At 44.0% G+C, this 17722-nt stretch overlaps 4 protein-coding genes across 4 annotated transcripts; all 4 read right to left on the bottom strand.

Annotated features, from left to right (window-relative positions):
• Positions 1-669: 669 nt before the first annotated feature.
• EDB93DRAFT_1253701 (uncharacterized protein) lies at positions 670-1257 on the bottom strand (the record flags this gene model as incomplete). Its single annotated transcript, XM_041453495.1, has 1 exon — positions 670-1257. The coding sequence occupies one exon, from the start codon at positions 1255-1257 to the stop codon at positions 670-672; it is 588 nt and encodes a 195-aa protein (XP_041304378.1).
• A 1029-nt stretch (positions 1258-2286) lies between these two features.
• EDB93DRAFT_1242269 (uncharacterized protein) lies at positions 2287-3480 on the bottom strand (the record flags this gene model as incomplete). The annotated part of the gene is made up of 7 exons (XM_041451990.1): positions 2287-2528; positions 2601-2711; positions 2809-2974; positions 3025-3064; positions 3098-3135; positions 3172-3333; positions 3430-3480. The coding sequence occupies 7 exons, from the start codon at positions 3478-3480 to the stop codon at positions 2287-2289; spliced, it is 810 nt and encodes a 269-aa protein (XP_041304379.1).
• A 2081-nt stretch (positions 3481-5561) lies between these two features.
• On the bottom strand, positions 5562-7890 carry EDB93DRAFT_1253703 (uncharacterized protein; the record flags this gene model as incomplete). Its single annotated transcript, XM_041453496.1, has 6 exons — positions 5562-6538; positions 6587-7349; positions 7407-7600; positions 7657-7714; positions 7760-7788; positions 7839-7890. The coding sequence occupies 6 exons, from the start codon at positions 7888-7890 to the stop codon at positions 5562-5564; spliced, it is 2073 nt and encodes a 690-aa protein (XP_041304380.1).
• Positions 7891-14155: 6265 nt separating this feature from the next.
• Positions 14156-16344, bottom strand: EDB93DRAFT_1106643 (uncharacterized protein; the record flags this gene model as incomplete). The annotated part of the gene is made up of 11 exons (XM_041447641.1): positions 14156-14237; positions 14531-14713; positions 14778-14874; positions 14935-14971; positions 15019-15071; positions 15189-15222; positions 15262-15278; positions 15785-15807; positions 16001-16023; positions 16107-16130; positions 16210-16344. The coding sequence occupies 11 exons, from the start codon at positions 16342-16344 to the stop codon at positions 14156-14158; spliced, it is 708 nt and encodes a 235-aa protein (XP_041304381.1).
• Positions 16345-17722: the final 1378 nt, after the last annotated feature.

Consider the following 17722-nt stretch of genomic DNA (forward strand, 5'->3'; position numbering starts at 1 on the left):
ATGACTATTAGATATGTCTATGAAAATAGGATTAGAAAACACAAAATGATCATTCATTTATGGCCCCCCCTCAGCCTAGGATCTCCCCCTTCTGAAAATGATCATTTATTCACCCCCCCCCCCCTCAGCCCAGGATCTCTCCCTTCTGAAAATGATCATTCATTCACATACATCCCTTTAGCCCAGGATCTCTCCCCTCTGAAAATGATCACACATTTACCTCACACTGATATGTCTATAAAATTACCTACACCTACAGAATCATTACTTTGGAATTGCACTATTCAGATATTGATCTACTAGTGCTTGGTCTCAGCTACTTTCCTACACCTACAGAATCATCACTTGGGGATTGCACTATTCAGATATTGATCTACTAGTGCTTGGTCTCAGCTACTCCCCTACACCTACATAATCATCACTTGGGGATCATACTATTCAGATATTGATCCACCAATGCCTGGTCTCAGCTACTCACCTATGCCTACAGAATCATCACTTGGGAATCGTACTATTCAGATATCAACTGTTAAGCCACCTGGTCTGTGCATCTCCCCTTGCATCAACTTGCATCTCACTTTATCATCCTTGCAATTTCCAACAATGCCTGGTTTCAGCTACTTGCCTACATCCACAGAGTCATCAATTGAGGATCACACTATTCAGATATCAATATTCAAACCAATGATGCTGTTTCCATCTCCTGTCTCCTGTCCAAATCCCACAGAATGGAATATGATGAAGACATATAGATTTCAGATTGGGATTGACATAGACAAAGGATTTGGAAGAAGCATTGTGGTGGATAGGCATGGTTGCTATATACAAGAATTTTGGAAGGAGAATGGCAAAGGCCTGTAATAAATCTTGGGAAGGACCACGGAGGATGGGAAAGTCCATAATCAATCTTGAGAAGGACCACAGTGGATGGACAGCCTCATAATCAATTATGGGAAGGACCATGGTGGATGGGAAAGTCCCATAATCAATTATAGAAAGGACCACGGAGGATGGGACAGCCCCATAACCAATTATGGGAAGGACCATGAAGGATGGGACAGTCCTGTAATCAATCTTGGGAAGGACCACAGAGGATTGGAAAGCCCCATAATTAATCATGGGAAGGACTAGGGAGGATAGGACAGTCCCATAATCAATCTTGGGAAGGACCACAGGGGATGGGACAGCCCCGTAATCAATTATGAGAAGGACCATGGTGGATGGGACAGTCCCATAATCAATTATGGGAAGGACCATGGTGGATGGGATAGCCCCATTATGCTGGCTTGTTCCTATATTCATGCTTAACACCAATTTTCCTTGTGTGCTATGATTCACAGTATTAAATTTTTAAATCAATGATAAAAATAAATGATTAATTGTGACATATGTAGTGACAAATATTAAATGTAAATGGTAATAGGGGATACTATATGCAGCGCCGTTTCTTAAGTGTTGATTTGGTAGGTAACGAAGGCATAAAACTATCCTCAATATCATCAATAAAGTTGTCATCCTGATACCTGTACTCATCAGCTAAAGCAACCTCTTCAATTGCATCCATAAGTTCATCATCTCCAACCTCAGAATATGCCAGATCACCATCCTCGTCACTCTTATCCACCACTCCAACACTCTTGTCATCATCGTCATCCTGGAAAAATGATGACTGCACCTGGTCTCAAGCGGCTCGAAGTAAATCCTCATTTGTAGGACCCCAACTCTCGACTGGCCAAGCACAAGGGATCTCTCAAGCCTTTTTCTTCCAGATGACACAGATGCACAGAAGTTCCTCTGCACGGGCCCTGAGGTGGAACAACATCACAAGATCATTGGCTGCCAACAAATTAAATGTTAGTCATGGTATACTCTGACTACACACACCAGCATCTCTCAACGCGGTTTGGACGGCCTCCCACTCTGCTAACATCCATTCCTGCATCACGGACCGCTCTTGCATCAAATGAGTCTCTTCCTCAATGCAACAATCCAATTCAAGCTGTAAATGAATACCAGACCTGGTGGCCTCATCCGATAATCATGCCGGCGGGTGCATGCTGTCGTCGTCGAGGCCAATATCTTGCCAGTTTTCATCGTCCACATCAAGTAGGAAGATGCCTTCAAGAGCAATAGGATGAGGGGGAATAGCAGAAGGGGGAGCTTGCCGTTGACGTATGAGGGGCTGTAGTTGAGTACATAGGCCATTGTAAGTTGAAACCAGTTTGAGAATTGCAGGTTCTCACTGTTTGATAGAATACTGGGTGTTTGAGCGAAGCTTGTGTTCTGTTAACAATACATGAGACATGCTAAAAAATTAAGGCAAAATAGCAGTAACGTATCATTTACTGTTGCTCGATATGACCTCTCTAGCCTCTCCAATTCAAATTTGCGTTGATGGAGATGGTCCCGAATACGAGTTTTTACTGCATGAGCATTCAAGCAGATTGTAAGGTAGATGTTGTTCTTCATTGTCATAAGATCGGCCTGTCCTTGCGGTCCAAGAGTAGCTTTACAATGTCGGAGGATATCTGCAATTTTGGCACATCATGACCAAGTGTCGGTGAGCTGCAGATTGAACTCCATAACATTAGCAACAGCACCTACATAAAGCTGCATCTCTAGCTCACGGACAGAAGTCTTGTGAGTGTCCAGGGTCTTCTCCAGTGCAAGAATAGTGGTAATAACCTCCGCCACCTTGTTCTTGGATTGCCCTATACAATATAATCAGTCATACAGCGAGAACACTACTAGAACTCTTACGTGGGATGGGTCATGTCTGGTGAGCAATTTGCGCCATCCATTCAGCACGAAGGATATCCTCATTGACATCTAAGTCCAGTAAACCGTCCAGAGTTGTGTTCTTCTTTGTCTGACGATGTAGCCATCGCCAATGGAGCCAATGCCCATAGCCTTGGATGGATTTTGTGTCCAGGTGGCGAATTTGAGCATTGAGGACGAAGAGACATTGATGGAACTACGGTACAATTAGAGATATGATATACACATGAATATAGACTTACTTACCCCAGAAACGTGTAACGATGGGATGAGTTGCTTGAGAGAACTCCACAATCATTTGCATCCCTCACCATCAGACAATCCAAAACCCTCGCACTTCCTCGGGTGGTAGATGATCTGACAGGGCCATTAATGGCCATAGGCATGGAATACCACGACAGTGAAATATATGTGTGATAGGGTATTGCTGTCGAGAAGATTCCATTTTTGGCAGCTTCGTTCGAGTTGACATCCAATGTCATAGAGAAGTCCTATGGTCATCTGAGGGGGTATATGCTTGAACAGCTGGTCCAGGAGGGTGAGCGTGTAGTGTTGCTTTTATCCTGCTGATGTGAGGTTGACAAGCCATATAGGACACGGTCATGTCTGCACAGTAGGCCATCAGGCCTGTGTCAGTAAAAAAACAAGTACTTGCCTTTTCACGCTTTTTGTCTGCAGCAATGAAGGATTCACCGCATCCATTCAACACAGACACTGGCACATGCATCCCTTCTTTATAGCAATCCTCCTCCTCTTCCATTCTGGAGGCTTGTGTTTGACATCTTTCCCCATGACAACTTTTTACAAAATTCTCCATCACTTTGACATCGTTGTTCGACAGAAAGAATGTTGGAGTCGGATTAGAAGGGTCGATACTGCTAGCACCACGAGGATTAGTCAAACACTTTTGAGTAAAGCAGGCATCAATGCAAACAATAACATCTGGGCTGGTATTGTCAATTAAAAGCGGAATAATATGACATAAACTTACATAGAACGAGCATCTGCTCCATGGCAAGCATTTCCTCCGAAACAAAGCAGGCAACGACAATGAAGGTATTCAGATGGCTGATCGATGAGTGGGATACATGCCTGACCCCTCCACATGTTGGCGATGACAGTAGAAATGTGATTGCGAGCCAAGATGATCAGCACTTGGTACCAGTGAAAAGTATTGTTGAAACAATGACGCAAGTTATTCTGATGAAAGACTGAGCATCATTGTATGTGAGAGGATTGGAAAGGCTAACCTTGCATGACAACTTGTACCCCATTCCATCTAGAAAGGTTTCCACTGCATCGCACCACGTGGTTTGGTTGGGAGCCTTGCGTACAAAGAGAAGATGGATGAACTCTAAAACACGCAAGTCAACCGCCAGTGAGGGAGCAAGAGGAGCGTATGGAAACAGACCATAACGAAGGAGTTGGAGGGGTATAGGGAAACAAGGGCATGTGATGATGTTAATTTCTTTCAATGCTGGAGGGTACATGAGATAGATTGTGGAGAAGAGTGACAAATAACATACCGTCAAAGTGCACACATGCAACTGTAATACTCCGAGTCCTACATCCAGCTTGGCAAACTCCAAGATCTTGCTGAGCTTGTCCTGGTGCGTTGGTATAATGTAACACCAAAGTTTGTTGGATATAGGATAGATATGGTACAAGGAGCAATGGAATGATGTCTTGTGACCATCTGCACCACTGGTTGGCCCTCTTTTGTGAGGTGGTCAGATGACGGCCAATAGGATTGTTGGAGAAATGTAGGGAGTCACTGAAGAGAACTTCATCAGTAATATCTTCTTGTGTTACCGATGTCCTGGAGGCAGACAATGGACAGCAGAAGTTTTGCTGCATGAGGCATTGGTGTCCGGGCAAGACCAACAAGGGAGGCGGGGCAGGGAGATATAGGTTGAGTTTTCTAGTCTGATGAGGATGTCACCATGCTGTGCTCATCCAAGGCTCACAGACAATAGTGACAGGTGGCAGAATTGAAGGGCATTCTTCCTGCGCATGGGAGATCACCTGGAGGTTGATGGTTCACAATGGCGGGGCTTTGGATGACGAACAGCCATAATGAATGCTGTCGACTCGCAGTCAAATGGAAGGCCACCAACGATGCAGAGTCAGTTGGAGAAGTATCCATGGGTGTGCAGTCCTGGACAACCTCAATCGAGAGAGCCAATGACCAATACTTGGTCGAGAGAGCTAATGACCAATACTTGGTCGAGAGAGCCAATGACCAATACTGGGTCAAAAGGGCCAATGACCTGCAAAGGAGAACAAATCTGAGGATATGATTCACTGGCAGACTCCAGGAGTGAATTAGGGTAACAATGATGTCAAATTAATGGAAAAAAAAAATTACTCAATAACGTATCCGCATAGGTCTCTTGCCATAAGTATCGTACTGTAGATATTAGTGAAAATGGAAGCAGAGAAACATACACATCTAATCCCATTTAGCGTGAGCGAATAGATAATAGCTATGGCAAAAATCAATAGAAAATACAGTAGCAGGACGCCATGGGTTGCTAGCTATGACTTGGGAGTAGGATGCCCACAAAAACACATCAAATCAGAGTTAACAGCATGAGGCACTCACCTTGTGCCTAAATTGGGACTAGGGGACACTGCAATGTATGCTGAGCCTACTAATACAAAGCATAACCTTATCTGACAGCACGTTACGAAGATCAACAAGTAATGGAACATGGTACAATTTGTCATTTATACTAGGCATAAAAAATAAATGCTTAGTACAAAAATGCTGTAATATGGTATCAATCACAAAGGGATGGAATGGGGAACAATGGGGGGCCTGCCAAAATGACAAAAGAATGTCTGCACATAAAAGACGGTCGCAGGTGCATGACTTCCCAACACTTGGTATCCGTGAAGCTATCTGGCGTCAGTGGCACAACCAGGAGCAGCGGAGCGTCATCCCAAGCACAGAGAAGTTCACGGAATTTCTGCAGGTAAGGTAAAACACCAACTAAGGTGTTATTCCACATGCCATAGTTGTCCTCCAGAAATTGCTCTGACCACATGACTAATCCAGCCTTGCTGGGGAAGATAGAATGAAGGAGCTGCTCACGACCAATCAGATCATCTTCCCAATGTTTGCAGGTCAAGTAGCAATCGAGATCCCTCAGCTCATAATGGAAACCAAGCTCGAATAACTCCCATGTGATCCTTTGGGTGAGACGCCGTGGAGGGTTAGCGAGACTGGCAACCAACACTTGTTCGCCATGAAATTCCACTGATCCTTCTTGTGCAGACAGGTCTCCCTGAGTCTCCAACATGTCATTGCCAAACAAGTCCCTCATCACTGCCTTGCACTTCTCCACTGCCATAGGTCCCTTCTTTTGGGGATCCTTGCCTTTGGGAGTTGCACCTTGTGATTGGGTTGTCAGTCCACTGCCAAGGATGTCGCACCAGAGCTGTGGCAAAGGGTAATTGCGTGGTGGGTCATGATCGACTTGGCCAATCCATAGTGGACAACAGGCGAGCCAGGTAGTGATATAACCCTGAAGGTGCTCCAGCAGCTTGGGACTGAGGAGAAGAGCAGTTTTAGGAAATTTGTATCCCCGATCGATGGTGTAGGGCATGTGCATGCAAGATGGATCCTTATTGCAAGTCTTGAGGGCATCATCCCAATGCAAAAGAGAGGGCGGAAGATACGGGCTCTCAGGGTCTTTCCACTTGTCCCTGGATTCCCCTGACTGGGAGGGCTGGGTGGGCCAAGCCTCTTTTGCGTCTGATACAGTAGTAAGTAACACAAAGCAATTATTAGGGATGAACTTACAAGGTTGTCGCCTATGCTTTTCGAGACTTTGTTGAGGTGCTCTTCCAGCAGTGGATGTTTGAGAGGATGGCGCAAGAGCAGAAGAACTGGGAGTAGAGAAACTACTGGATGAAGCAGACAAGGGAACCATGACGTCAGGATTTCTGAAAGTTGTGCTACCGTACAGGTGATGAATGTGAAGTTGGCACTGGTGGCCACCTTGGCCATGATAAATGATGTCGTAAGGGCAGATTTTGTTGCCCTCCACATACATCAAGATGACGATGTCATCCATATGTGTAATTAATACGGGTTTATGAACCTTCATACTGTCAGGTATATATGACATCATGCAGACATACCAGACAGGCACACCAGCCATGTGGAGCTTATTGCACATGTTGCTTTCATGCGTGAAAGTGCCCATCCATTCGGACTTGACAATGACAGTCCCAATGCCAGAGGAGATGCGAGGTTGGGCAATGAGAACCCAATCCATAAAGGAGTAAATTTTGAGGAAGAGGCATTGGGCATCCATGATGAAGAGGAGGAAATTGCAAAAGGTCAGAGGATGTTTTTTGAGCCACGAGATACTGTGTCGAAGAGAGATGACACAATTTACAATGACATCCTTTTTGCCTTGTTGATTGGCCCTCCAGTCCTGTACATGTTTGTCTACTAGTTTGAGGAGTGACTCCAGGCCTTCGACCTTGTCAGAGGCAAGTGTGCCTACAGGAAATGAATTGCCTGGGATGGTCTTGAAGTCCTTTTGCTCGGGAGTGTACTACACCCAGTGAAGCGGGTGTAGGAATGGGTAAGCCTCCTTACGAGGAATGCAGACAGAATTGCGAAAGATGTTGTCATATGCTTGAGGCCATTGAAAGCAGTCAACAACACCAAAACAACCATTGGTGCGGGCCTGTATGTTTTCTTCTTCGAAATGGTGGAACTTGGGAACAAATTGCATGTTGGGCATAGTGATGACTAGATTGTCCTGGACAGCGACAGCAAAAGCATCGTAAGATTGTAACCAAGCTGCAGGATACATCTACATAAGTAAGTAAGAATGCTAAAAGACAAATATTACATACATGCACGAAGTGTCAGGTCACCCTTGAACATTGTCAGAGCATTGGGCATGATAGAAAACTATGAAGGTTAGAAGATGTGCTGACAGGTACAAGGCAAACACACCTCAGAGTTTGGTATGGTATGGCGAGAGCCTAAGTGCTAGTCAGTATACAATTAGTGAGATAATGAAAAGGACACTTACCAAAAAGGAAGACATAGCTAAAGTGACAAGCACTATAATGTAAGATATGCATCAGGAGATATTGCAGATCAAAGATATTGAAAACTCACTGATAAGACCAACGAGTGAAATGTGAATGATTGGCACACCTGAAATATCAGAGGAAGTCTGCAGCAGCGTGTAGCACACCAGAAATAAGCCGAGTGTGAAGGCAAAGCACACCCAAGAGGGTCTTCAACCCCACTGGCGCAGCAAAGTATGAGCAACCGGGGCAACCCTCCAGATGCGAAGTCTAGGAGTGGGAGATCAGCGATGCGAAGTCAACTGATCAAAAGAGTGAACAGCACGAAGCCAATTCAAAACGTCAGGAACAGTAGTTGTTAGATCAATCACAGGGATGGGCGAGCCCCTTCAGTGACAAATTCTGTATTATACGGGTCACCTGACCTACATAATATCCCATATAAGATGGGCCAGTGGACTATGGGCCGATGTTATGTATATTCCCGATGTTGACAGATGGGCCGGGAGGGATATTATTTCCGATGGAGATGGGTGGGCCCATCTATGCTGATATTATATATATCCTCGAAGATGTCGGGTGGGCCGATGTAATGGTTTATTGTATAGATGGGTGGGCCGAGGTACAGGAAGTATTTTGTACATGGGTGGGCCGAGGGAGTGGTGGAATATGTATTATATAGATGGGTGGGCCGATGTAAGGGTTTATTGTATAGACGGGTGGGCTGACATACTGGAATTATTTTGTAGACGGATGGGCCGACGGAGTGGTGAAATATTCATTATATAGACGGGTGGGCCGATGAAGGGGGATGTTATATAGACGGGTGGGCTGATGGAGGGGGATGTTATATAGATGGGTGGGCCGAGGTAGTGAGATATCTGTCTGACATTCATGGATTACCGAGTCCCAGATGCCCAAAAACTGAATCCCATTGTGCAACATCCATTCCAGACACCCGAACACACCATCAAGTGCCGAGTGCTGAGGCCTGCGCCCCAATGTCCGAAGCCCGAAGCCCGAAGCCCGAAACCTGCAGCCTGAAACCCAAAACTCGATACCTGGTACACAAATCACCAAGTGCCGAGTGCCAAGTGCCAAGTGCCAAGGCCCAATGTCCGAAGCCCAAAACCCAAAGCCTGAAACCCGAAAATATGTGTACAACATATCCATATTTCACTCATTGCACAAATCACTGAGTGTCAAGTACTGAAACCCGAAACTCGACACCCAGTACACAAATCACCAAGTGCTGAGTGCCGAGTGCCAAGGCCCGAACCCCGATGTCCGAAGCACGAAACCCGAAGCCCGAAATCCGAAAATATGTATATAACATATCAATATTTTACTCACTGCACCAATCACCAAGTGTCAAGTACTGAAACCCGAAACTCGACACCCGGTACACAAATCACCAAGTGCCAAGTGCCAAGTGACAAGGCCCGAACCCCAATGTCTGAAACCCGAAAATATGTATACAACATATCAATATTTCACTCATTGCACAAATCACCGAGTGTCAAGTGCCAAAACCTGAAACTCAAAGCACGGTGTAGAAAGCTGATCTCCGCTGGGCTCAGCAGAAATTGTACTACCTAGACAACAGATATTTAGGTAGATCTTAGCATGACCTATGCTGCTATACTTGCAGAGCAAGTGCGTTTAATCCTAAAGGGATTGCTAATTGGTATTAGTAGTAAAAATGTGTCAGTAATGCAAATAACAAAATGTCCGATGGTGCGAAACGATGTCCAAAGGTACTACGAGAATATTCTGGGTGATCTGCAGAGTCGGGAAACGGCTCCTAACTACTGGATGATGATTGCTACGGGTCACTACAGAGTATTTAAGTAAGTACATAGAAATTCGGAAAACTACAGGCAAAGATAGTAGCGATATATTTCGGGTCCGATGTCCTATGTAATAAGACACGAGGTGCTGCAGACATGTAATAACGCGGTACAAATGTCAGAAAATGTGCACGAAAATAACTACGCACCTAGTGAGGCTAGTTCGGATGGACAGGACACGGGATGGACAAGTGCGCACGAAGTGCGATCAGCCGATGCGATGTCTGAAGGTCCAATGCGCCGGATCCGATATGGAGTGGCTCGGACATGTGCGAAAGTGCATCAGACATGTGCGCATATGTTTCAGGTGTTGGCACTAGTATGGAAATACATGGTTTTGAGCCCAACACCGCGACCATCGCTACAACAGTACAAAAATCACCAAGTGCCGAGTGCCGAGTGCCGAGGCCCGAAGCCTGATGTCAGAAGCCCGAAACCCGAAGCCTGAAACCCAAAAAGTATACAACATATCCATATTTCACTCATTGCACAAATCACCGAGTGTCGAGTGCCAAAACCTGAAACTTGAGATATGGTACACAACTCACCAAGTGCTGAGTGCCGAATGCCGATGCCTGAAACCCAACATCCAAAGCCCGAAACCCAAAGCCTGAAACCTGAAAATATGCATACAACATATCCATATTTCCCTCATTGCACAAATCATGGAGTGTCAAGTACTGAAACCCAAAACTCAACACCCGGTACACAAATCACCAAGTGCTGAGTGCTGAGGCCTGAGCTCCGATGTCCAAGGCCCAAAACCTGATGTCCGAAGCCCAAAACCCGAACCCTGAAACCTGATAATATGTATGCAACATATCCATTTTTCCCTGATTGCACAGCTCACTGAGTGTCGAGTACCAAAACACGAAACTTGAGACCCGGTACACAAATCACCAAGTGCAGAGTGCCAAGTGCCAAGGCCCAAAACCCGACATCTGAAGCCCAAATTCCGAAGCCCGAAACCCGAAAACATGTATGCAATGTTTCCATTTTTTACTCATTGCACAAATCACCAAGTGTTGAGTACCAAAACCCGAAACTCAAAACCCGGTGTGCAATATGCAAAAATAATGAAAAAATGGAAGTTGTTGTCCGAGTCTAGGTGAGTGTATTGGTAGTCTTTTCTTGTCCATCGGTTATCATTTGACCAAGATATAAGCTAAAGAAATCTGAAACATTGGCGAGAATGAAAAATGAAAGTTGTAGTCCAAGTCAAGGTGAGTGTATTGGTAGTCTTTTCTTGTCAATTGGTTATTTCATTACTCGGTACTCAGTACTTGGTTCTGATACTCGATACCTGGTGTAATGATAGTCGCCGCACTGGGCTCAAAACCCGTGTTTTTGATACTCACATTAAACAGTATTTATCCGACGCATCCCTGACATTCTGATCCTGATCCCGACCCCTGACCCCAGCCTGAAAGTTTCGGACCCAACATTTTTGCATCGGACTCATCCTTCCTATGTCCTGTCTAGTCGTATCTATCCCCACTGGTGCATATTTACTTGTTTTCGCATTATTGAATATTACAGACAGTGTTATTACATGTAAGCATAGACCATTGCACTTTTGACATTTTTCACGATTTTCAGTATCTTGCCCTTGCATCCATGATCCAACCTTTTAATATATAATGAGCATAGCTTATATTATTGCCTCTTATGACCAAGATCAGCTCACAATAGGCTGGAGTTTGTGAGCTAGTGTGCATACTTGCCATTTCTCCTGATAAGGGGCCCATACCTTCAAAACATTGAATCTTCATGATCAGAAACCTGGAGTACATTTAAAATATATTAAGTATCATAGACATAAATTTACAGACAAATCTGCCAAGAATTGAGTACTGAGGAAGTGAAATAGATAAGAAATGGAGTGTGGGAAACTTCAAAGACTCAAAGCATCGAAAATGGTCAGTGAAGCAATAATAGGACTTTAATGCTGAGTCAACTCATGTTTTCACTATATCCCTTCCACCCACCCCCTACCCTCAAGGCAGTAGGCAGTATGGGTTCCTTAGGTAGTTTACAATCTATCCTACATATTTTTAATGAAATCTTTGGCCTGAATCATCTATAAATGCAACTTTGTAAAAATATGTCTATTGTCACATTTCACACATATGCCTGTCATTACATCAATCCTTCATGTATCTTTCTAAACTATTAGGGCTATTATAATGGTCATATATGGGTGTTATTCCAGGTCTCTGATCCCATCACAGGCTTGTCATGTTGGATATCTCAACATAATGTGCAAGTCTCACTATTAATATTCATTCTTTTATCTGTATGCTCACTTACTGCACACATGTACAAATGCACACCTCATCTTTACATCATTGCTAACATGCCAGACAAATATATAATCCTCATACCTGCATCATCCTACCTCAGTCTATTTGTTCTCAGACTGAGGTATGACTATACATTCATTATCATACTCGACCCTGACTAACATTTAATGTAGTCTTCAAATAATCTCCAATTGACAAGAATGACATGAGTATGAAAATCAGTGGTTCTGAGCCCAGCACCGCAACCATCACTACACTGAGTACCAATACTTGGTAGGACCACCAATACACTCACATAGACTCGGACTACAACCTTCATTAAGAAAGTTAAGCATAATAATAATTTTCATTTTTTCATTATCATTTTCCTATATTGACTAGCGAGTCCCGAGTCCCGACACTCGGTAGTCAATACAATTCCCAAGTTATTTGAACCCTACATCAATGGATAATACATACAAATACAGAATTCATGTCCAGTTGTAGTCACGTGTACCGGGTGTTGAGTTTCTGGTTTTGGTACTCGACACTCGGTGATTTGTGCAGTGAGGGAAATATGGATATGTTGTATACATATCTTTGGGTTTCAGGCTTCGGGTGTTAGGCTTTGGATGTCGGGCCTCAGCACTCAGCACTCAGCACTTGGTGATTTGTGTACCGGGTCTCAAGTTTCGGGTTTTGGCACTCGACACTCAGTGATTTGTGCAATGAGTAAAATATTGATATGTTATATACATATTTTCAGTTTCAGGATTTAGGTTTTGGGTTTTGGACATCGGGTTTTGGGCCTTGGCACTTGGCACTCAACACTTGGTGATTTGTGTAGGGGGGTTGAGTTTTGGGTTTTGGCACTCGACACTCAGTGATTTGTGCGATGAGTGAAATATTGATATGTTATATACATATTTTCGGGTTCCAGGCTTTGGGTTTCAGGCTTTGGACATCGGGGCTCGGGCCTCGGCACACGGCACTTGTTGATTTGTGTACTGGGTGTCGAGTTTCGGGTTGTGGTACTTGACACTTGGTGATTGGTACAGTGAGCAGTGATTGGTGCAGTGAGGAAAATATGGATATGTTGGATACATATTTTCTGGTTTCAGGCTTTGGGTTTCGGGCTTTGGACATCGAGGCTCAGGCCTTGGCACTCAGCACTTGGTAATTTGTGTACCAGGTGTCAAGTTTCAGGTTTCGGTACTCGACACCCGGTGATTGGTGCGGTGAGGGAAATATGGATATGTTGTATACATATTTTCGGACTTCGGGCCATGATCGGCACTTGGTGATTTGTGTACCAGGTGTTGAGTTTCGGGTGTTGGTACTCGACACTCGGTGATCTATCAGCACTCGGCACTCATTGATTTGATAAATGGACTTTCAAGCTTCAGGCTTTGGGTGTTCAGGTGTTCATGTGTTTGGTGTAAGGAAATAGACATTTCACACATTTTCACAAGTTTCCAGTTTCCAGTCTCAAGCTTGGGGTGTTTGGGTGTCCGGAATGGATGTTGCACAATGGGATTCAGTTTTTGGGCATCTGGGACTTGGTAATCCGTGAATGTCAGACAGATATCTCACTACCTCGGCCCATCCAGTATGTCGGCCCACCCGTCTATATAATACATATTCCACCACTCCCTTGGCCCACCCGTGTACAAAATGATTCCTGTATGTAAGCCCACCCATCTATACAATAAACCATTACATCGGCCCACCCGACATCTTCAAGGATATATATAATATCAGCATAGATGGGCCCACCCGTCTCCATCAGAAATAATATCCCTCCCGGCCCATCCGTCAACATCGGGGATATACATAACATCGACCCATAGTCTGCTGGTCCGTCTTATACAGGATATTATGTAGGTCGGGTGACCCATATAATACGGAAATATGTCACTGTAATATGTGCTAAGGTATGTTTAAACTGAATGTGATCAGTGCTACAAGGTAACTAATTAGTTTTCCCACAGCATCATCCCATCCATGACAGCGATGGTGAGGGTGAGAATGACAACGACAACGCTGACACCTTGTCCGAAGTACGACATAAACACATCAAGTTCACAAAAAATCACCTTCCTGCTGGGTCAAATTGTGAGTTTGATTCTTATGTTGTCTCCATGTGGATTGATTTTATCTCCTGCTTTGATAATATGTAAGATATCAGACTTTGCTGAAGAGATGCAGGAAATCTGGAATCATGTCTTTCCAACCCTCGAGCACACTGTATCCCAGAACAAAGACGCTGTGTATAAAGTGATAAGTCTATTGTGACTGACTTTCTACCACCTAATTATGCATTTTACCCAGTTGATGCAGTGTGCATATGACTATTGCAGCAACTTCGGTGAACGAGCAGAGATTGTTGTCACGAAATATATCCAAATGCAAGATTGGTTGCCTGATGACATTGCTAACACAGTTGCATATCTAGGGCCTGAACAAGTTCAATATGTTGATGAGGCCGGTCGTACCACATGGGTGAACCCTCCCATCTATCCTTATATGTGGAAGTTAGTTGTCAGTGATAGAACTGACATGAATGTACGTGTTCCAATCTTATCCTGCCTTGATTGCTTGAGATGCAGGAGGTCGCCACTGCCATTGACCCAGTACTCAGCCTTGTCGCCCATTAGTATTGATAATGGATGAGGATTGTTTTCAACAGGAATGTTCTTCTCCCCAACAGCCTCTTTGGTTAGGGCACCTGCAGATTTTACACTGGCAAGTAACAATATATATAGTGGTGAGGTCATCAGTTTAGTGCCTTCATTGACTGGGCTACCTTTGCATGATGATGCCCAACTCAGTGGGGAAGACTGACATGTGGTTTGTGGTGAAGGAGACTAGGAAGATTATGTGTCTGCCATGACAAGGATATTCTGCGCAAGCATAATCAGTTCCAACCAAATACACTTTTTAAATGTTCAATTATATGTTACCTTCAGAGTTAACTGGGCCTTTTGTCATTTGCTGTTCCTGGATATGATTGAGGATTCAATGCAAAAAGTGACAGCAGTATGCACCTGTGAAGCCTGAAGTGATGCCAATTTGCATTGCCAATGTCTTATTAGCAGGCCTACCAGTTATAATATTGCATGAAACATCATCAAGCACAGATGTCTTTTTCGACTGTGTGATATAGACAATGGTGCATTGCAAGACAAATTTTAACAATGGCCTGAAACCAACGCACTAACCATCCTGTGCCTCTTTGTTTTCTCAGATACCTGATAGATAAGTCAATCTTTACGCATTCCAGCACTTACAAAATACACATGACCGACTACAGCATATCAGCATCCAAGGCATGTGTTAAAGACAACCCCAGGCCAGTACGATCATCGGTCTTTGTATAATTAAAGGTTTTTGCATGCCTCCCCCATGTAGCATATGAATGTGGATTGATCCCCTGTTGTCCCACGCAATCATTACCCATGATTAATGATTGGCCAATCAGATCCTTGTTTATGGAGCGTGATCAGTTTAACATATCTGAAACAGGGGCAGTCTCAACAGATTCACATCAGATTAAAGACACTAAACAAAATGGGGTGAACAATGAGGCATGGTGGCCTCCATGATTTCAAATACACTTATAGCATGCTGTCCTGCACCTATGCTTAGTTGGGGCCAAATATGGTGGAATCTGACTCACTCTTCATGTGGCCATATCAAACTCCATCACCATTGAACCATTGTATGATGTTGATAGTGAGCCTTCTTCTGAGAGCTCCATATGAGCAGCTAGCAGGGATGAGTGACTTTTGGAATGATGATGAATATACACACAGACAATAGGCTCCCTTTTGTCACTGATTTTCAATGTACAGAAACCCTCATTGAAAAGATATGATAGATGCAACAAATTTTCGACCAATTGCCCAAAGTCATGCAGGTTGATGATCAAGCGAAATATGTTGATGGTATCAGCTTCATGCATAATTTGTCACATGATATGTTATCCACACAGTTAATACATTTGAAGGACACTTCAACTGCACTGACCTTTGTAGCTTAATCAGCTTTTGCTAAGTCACATTCAGCATGCACATTATAGGCATTTAAGCCAGCCGCATCTGGTCTCATTGGACTAAACCTCGATGACACACACCTGCAACTTCATCAGAGAGGATGCCTGAAAGATGAGAGTTACATGCATCATGCTCGGAACTGAGACTCTTCAACTTTTAGCTAAGGCTTTGCGCCCCACATACTCCCAGCCCATGATGATTGGCCAGAGCACTGCTGCCTGCCCTTTGGTTGACAGGTGTGGCCAACTTTGTGAGGAAGCCATTGACAGTGAATGGTTTCATGCTCTTCAGCCATGTATCCAATTTAGAGATGTTCATGGAGGTGTTGTGAACCACGGCTTTGTTAAGAACTGAGAGCACAACTACAATACGACCCCTCCTGACTTATGACATGATCAGTCAAAAGAAAGTTCAGGGAATTGACAACCAGCCTGTGCCAGATGACATTTAAAGTAAGCATTCATCTAAATATATACTTTCCTTAATCATTAGAGTTGCATATAGGGGTTGTGATACATACTAGATGCTGGTAATACACGACCATGAAGCACACTCACCTGCTGTGACCGCAAGCTGTAAACATATATATGTTCTCCTTGACGAACTGACTCAGTGGGTGATGAGTGACAGGTGTGAGTTCTATCAAACTTCTGACCATCATAGGTCCACTGTGTGCAAGACGGAGGTAGGCAATAACAACACTGCAGATAGCTCCAAGTGTGGGATTGTATTAGGAATGTTCTCAAACACCAGGATTGCAAGGACAGCAATTGCTGAGATGCCCACGTGCCCATATTAAGGAAAAGTCAGATGAAGTTGGGTCAAAGCATTGCAGAAAGCATCATAATACCAATTGAAAGCCTAATGGACATCAACGTGATTGCGTAGGGCCATCAACAACTTGTAAGCATTCACAAGCACTGCGCATAACACATACTACTCATAGAGCTCTGTTACGGCTTGACATCTCAAGTTCAGCCACACTCTATACTAGTGCAGGTGTGCTGTTTTATCCAGATCCATCCCTCCTGAGAACTGTAAATCATTTATTGCATGCGACCAGTGTCAGAACCATGTTAAACCTCAACTGTAGTGTACAGAGTCTCCCTCTCCTCATCTTATGCACAACAAAGATGTCCTTCATCTTCACAAATTTGATGTACAAATGGCACTGCATAAGAGTCAGCAAGTATCAGTTGCACAAAACCAAAACTGACCTTCTGATGAGTGAGTCGACAACATTTGCATCTTCCTCAGTCATATCAACAATATCATGCTTATTATCCTTCTTGTGTTTGATGACCAAAACATTGCCGGTGACATCATCACGTATGTCAGTCACATAAGCTATATCACAAATCAGAGCATTTGGTGGAGGATATGTCCATGGGTATTCATGAATGATGGTGTAGCTATGCACCCAAGGTGTGTCAGGAGCTCCAGGCAACATGTTGAAAGTCTTGCACAAGCAGCCAGTGTAGACAATAAACTTGTCTCGCTTGAGATGATCAAGCCAATGAGATGTTTCTAGTTGGGCTAAGTTTGTGAGATGTGTCACCCCATCATGTAGGGGCACGGAAACAAGACATGAAGCTGTTGCAAGTGTCACATATAATAGTGCCTGTCATCTGTCTGCATAGCACTGCATAAACCATATGTTAGTACATGATCACAAAACATTTGTTGAGTAAAACAG

The sequence above is a fragment of the Suillus bovinus genome (genome assembly GCF_016758785.1).
Source record: "Suillus bovinus strain UH-Sbo-P2 chromosome Unknown EDB93scaffold_62, whole genome shotgun sequence".
NCBI classification, from domain to species: domain Eukaryota; kingdom Fungi; phylum Basidiomycota; class Agaricomycetes; order Boletales; family Suillaceae; genus Suillus; species Suillus bovinus.